At 57.1% G+C, this 5,140-nt stretch overlaps 1 protein-coding gene across 2 annotated transcripts in view; it reads right to left on the bottom strand.

Moving 5' to 3' along the window:
- Nucleotides 1-4,850, bottom strand: part of Grm4 (glutamate metabotropic receptor 4) — a 72,241-nt gene extending 67,391 nt beyond the window's left edge. For both annotated transcript variants that reach the window (XM_035451649.1, XM_035451648.1), the window contains exon 1: nt 4,332-4,850. In XM_035451649.1, coding sequence (XP_035307540.1) covers nt 4,332-4,850 — 519 coding nt within the window. The remainder of the gene's footprint in view (nt 1-4,331) is intronic.
- Between the last annotated feature and the right edge of the window lie 290 nt (nt 4,851-5,140).

A 5,140-nucleotide genomic window follows, 5' to 3' on the forward strand; every position in this document is an offset into this window, starting at 1 on the left:
AGGGAGGGAGGGAGGGAGGGAGGGAAAGATGGTTCCAGATACTGAGCAGCTTCTAGAGAAGCATGAGGCAGGGCCAAGCAAGAGGCTATAAGAAAGGGCTGGGAAAGGCTAGGAGGGAGGGCTGGGCAGAGGCTATACCCAGGATGAGCTCAGAAAGAACCTGGGCACTGCTCACAAGGAGGAAGGGCCCAGTGCCTTAAGCCCCAGCTTTGGGCCTGGAAGGCAGTTCCTCTCAGCCATGACCTGAAACATGGTGAAAACACAAAACCATCTCTTCCACAGGAAATGTGGCCTCAACTCTAACACAAAGCTTCCGGGAGTCCAGGGCAGGGGCTGAGGGCTGAGCCTTGGAAACATGGTGAAAACACAAAACCATCTCTTCCACAGGAAATGTGGCCTCAACTCTAACACAAAGCTTCCGGGAGTCCGGGGCAGGGGCTGAGGGCTGAGCCTTGGACCTGCTCAGTAGGCACAGCCATGAGGTTACTCACAGCCCAGCGTGCCATGGCAGTCCCCTCATGGCCAGGCTGGAGCCGATTAAAAGCCCCTCCCCCTTCTCTAGGCCCAAGGAGAGCCCTGTCACTACCCAGGGAGAGGCTGGCTGCTCCAGCCAGCTCTGAGCTGAAGCCCCCACAGGAAGAAGTGAAGAGGCCCAGCAGATGGCGGGAACTCTCCCGGATCAGCCTCAAAGGTCACCGTCTGTTCAGCCTGCTTGCTCCCAGCCCCTCTGCACCCATGGAGTGTCTCATGCTGACTTGAGGCCCAGCTCCAAGCTGGGTGTGACATTTCCTGAGGGCTGACTGTGTGCCAGGCCCTGTGCTGACCGTGCTCACACCCCATCTCCTAATTCCATCCACCTGGCTCAGGGGGTTGAGCAACTGTCATACACACTTTGAAAACGAAGGCAGAACAACGCCAAGCAGCATGCTGGAGGGCTCGGCCCAAGTTCACCGGCCTCTCGTCCAGGCCTCAGCACTCTCCCATGCAAAAGGAAGAGGAACTGAGAGAAAGAGCCGTCTCCTCTGAGTTCTCACCAGTGCACTGTCCTGACCACCCTCCACAGCATCTCAGATTCTACCGGCTCATTCACACTCTGGTGTCAATGATACAGTAAGTGGGCTTGTAATGACCCTGGAGGGTCAAGGATTAACCCTCAGGCTTGACCCTGGCTAGGGGTGACCCTGTCACCATCACATGGTATCCACAGCCACCCCACGTCCTCCTCAGAGACTGTGGACCCTCGGCAAGGTGTTCTCCACACACTCATACCCCCTCCCTTGGGAGAACAGGCCAAGCTAAGGCTGACCGAGCAAGATGTAAGACCTTGGTTGCTATCCGGGTGGATCCCCAGAGTCAGGCATCTGCTCCCCAAAGACGGCCGGGTCCCCATCCCACTTTGCACCAGTTTGTATGACTGGCAGTCTAGAGGAAGCACAGGAGAGCTGGCCCCTTGCTTCCCAAGAGCAGCCCCCAGGCAGGCTGTCCCCCGGAGGGAAGGAGAGTGTTGATCACAGCAGCAGAGCCCAGGTCCTCCTGCAAGAATTAGTCTCTGTTCTGGCTGGGAGGCAGAGCCAGGCAGACAGACAGACAGAAACACACACACACACACACAGGGACACACACACACACACAGGGACAGACACACACACACAGGGACACACACACACAGGGACACACACACACAGGGACACACACAGGGACACACACATACACAGGGACACACACACAGGGACACACACACACACACACACAGGGACACACACAGGGACACACACATACACAGGGACACACACATACACAGGGACACACACATACACAGGGACACACACACAGGGACACACACAGGGACACACACATACACAGGGACACACACATACACAGGGACACACACACAGGGACACACACACACACACAGGGACAGACACACACACACACACACACACACAGGGACAGACACACACACACACACACACACACACAACAGGGACACACACACACACACAGGGACACACACACACACACACAGGGACAGACACACACACACAGGGACAGACAGACACACACACACACACACACACACACACACAGGGACAGACACCCATATGCCCCAGAGCTGGAGAGCCATCTCTCGTTCTGAGCTTGCCCTGCCCACCCTCCCCAGGTTAACCTTCTTGCCTCTGTAATGGCTGCTGAGCTTCTGGCCCAGGCTCTCATCTCTATCAGTTTCATTAGTGAAGACGCCTCTAGTCCCAGCTTAGAGCATTAACTAAGAGGACCTAGGGAGCACAGACCATGGCCTCTGGATGCCCTCCCTCTCTTTACAGACCAGCAGGCCATGCAGCTGCCCACTCACAATGCACATTGATCCCTGTGTTCACACAGGCACAGACCAAGCAGCCAGACCTCTTCACACCTGACCAACAGGACAGGGAACAAGGAGGCCTGAGGCCTGAGCCCTGGCTCCTATCATACCAACTGTGCCCATCCTTGGGCGGAATAGCACAGAAATACCAGCTACCCCCATCTCGGGGGGCTTTGAGCCCGTTGTCCCCAGATACATGTACTCCTGAGATTGTGCTTAGAAGTCTAACATCCAGACAGGCCATTCTGTGGGCTCAGCACACAGAAAGTCGGGGGCCGGTGGCTCCCCCATCCCAGAGGTGAAGTGGATACTGGGAGGGCCCTTCACTCTTGAGCACCATACAAGGCTCTATTGCTATGAGCTAGAGGCTGGGCCAACATCACTGGGAGCACAGTTGGGTGGCCCAGGCTGCCTTCCTCCCAGGCCTGGCAGGGCCTAGATGACTCAGCTGTCCCAGTCATCAGTGGAACAGGCCTGGGACAGCCAGCCCCAGTCTTCCCATTGTCCCCGCTTCTCCGTGAGGCTGGAGGCATGGGCGGACCCAAGCAGGCTGTTCACTCCAATGCAGTACTCTGAGATCAGGACAATGGGATCCCCAGGGACTCCTTGAAATGCCCACTGCCGGAGCGTCTTCTCCTCAGAGCTTCCTGCTGCTCCTACACCCAAATCAAGTCAAACCAACCGCTCAGGAAAAGGCCACCCTGGGACCACAGCAGGCGCACACACGTGTGCACACACATTTATGAAGGCTGCAGATGTGGGCAGGGTATGCACTCCGCAGGGGTTGCCTGAGATTAGCCATGGCTAAATTCTATCCCGCCAAACAGAGAGCTTCATCTCCATTCACCCCTGCTGGAGGCACACGCACCACAGCATCCTGGGCGCTGGCCCGTCTTCAGAGTTAGACAGATGAGCTCAGGATGAGAGGGACTGGCTTCCTCTCCTCCCACCCCAAGTGGTCCAAACAGCCTTTCCCAGGCCTCAGCAAGCTCTGGAGACCAGGACAAAAGGACCCAGAGGAAAGACTTAGAGGGGACCAGTGTCCTCTTCCTCCCGCTCACAGACAGAGCAAGAGAGGCAGGCGTGGGGGTGGGGAGCAGGGACATGATTGTTGGTAAAAGGCTTGTACCGTTTCTTCCCTCTCCCCAGTAGCTTTCAGTTGTTTTAGCAGCTTAGCAAGCACTTGGCTCCAATTGAATTGCAAATCAGCAGCTCTTGCCCCGGGAAGAGAAGAAGGGAGGTGGTGGAGGGGGCAGGGAGGGGCTGGGAAGGAACAGGAGAAAGTCGTAAAGGAGGAGGGCAGAGGGCAGAGGGCAGAGGGCAAGGGCAGAGGGGAGGGTGGGAGGGAGGCCAGGGCTAGGTTCAGGTAACCAGGCTAAGGCTGAATTAGCTGGCTCCCTCTTCCTCTCTTCATGCCCCTGGACCCACAATCCCACCCCCATCTGAAAACCAGGACACTCTTCTCCAGCCAGAACTGAAGGGCGGGATGAGAGGGCCACCAGGGCCTTCCTCAACTAACCAGAAAAAAAAAAAAAAAACACATCTTTCTTGGGAATTGCAATTATTTGAAAACAATGTCAAAACAAAAGTCTCGCTTTATCCCCCTGGCAATCTGCAACACTGTGGTTTCCATTCTATATTTTGTCTGTCTGCCCTTCCATCGATCCAGCTGTCTTCCATCTGTCTGTCTGCCTCTCTCTTATGTTCCTTCACACTTCCAACCCCCTCCAGGCTCAGGGTCTGAAGGAGGAGCTAAGGCAGACGCTGCCTCAGAACCATGGTCAGCACCAAGTCCTATGTCTCAGCCCCACCCTCACTTCTCTCAGCCCCGCCCAAGCTTCAAACACTGGATCCGGCCCCAGAGCCAAGAGGGTGGCCTCCGTTCTCATACAGTCTCCCACACAATCAGGAAGAGGAGGAGGAGGAAGGAGTCGCCGGCCAGGAGCCCTGGGCCATGGAGGGCACTAACCTTGAAGAGGCGGAGGATGTTGGCCACCATGATTGAGACGGAGCTCCCTGAAGCTCCAATGACACCCACCACTCTCTCAGGCTTGGTGATGATGGGTGGGCCACCGCTGCCACAGCGGACCTCCGTGCCGTCCTTCTCGATGAGCGCCTGCACAAAGGTCAGGGACTGCTCCAGGGCATGGGTGTCCCTGGAGCAGGTGTCCAGAATGCGGGCACCCAGCGTGATGTTGGGCAGTAGGTCCGGATCGTTGTTGATGCGATCCAAAGCGAAGAGCATGGCCTCCAGCCGGTGGATACCCTTCTCCTTCTTCAGCTCCCCACAGGCTTTACCCTCGGAGCCGCGGCCATGGACAGGAAACAGGCCCCCCAGCGTGATGTCCCCGTCAATTCGGATAGAGTTCATGTGGGGGTGGCCCTTGGGCTTCCCTAGGGATGAAGGCACCCAGGGGCCACAAAGGCTAAGGAGAAGGCAGAGGGGCAGCCGGGCCCACCACCAGCCCCAGCCTCCCTTCCCAGACATTTCGAAAAGGCCTAGAGACCCATGAATAATGGGCCCCACTCCTAGCCTGAGCAGGCCCTGGGTCCCACGGCCTGTGTACACATGAGCAGGGCAGCTTCAGCAGCAGGGTGGCTGGAGACGGCCAACGGACCGGCCCATTCCACAGCTCTCCCCTGTTCTTTGTTGATACTTGAACAGAGCTCAGTGCTCAGTGGCCCACACAGGCCAAATCCACAGACGACAGAAAGTGGCCAGAGCTACAGGAGGTCTCAGATCCTTGTCCCCATGTCCTGCAGGCCAGATTGCCGTGT

This window comes from Cricetulus griseus (genome assembly GCF_003668045.3).
Source record: "Cricetulus griseus strain 17A/GY chromosome 1 unlocalized genomic scaffold, alternate assembly CriGri-PICRH-1.0 chr1_0, whole genome shotgun sequence".
Taxonomy (NCBI): Eukaryota; Metazoa; Chordata; class Mammalia; order Rodentia; family Cricetidae; genus Cricetulus; species Cricetulus griseus.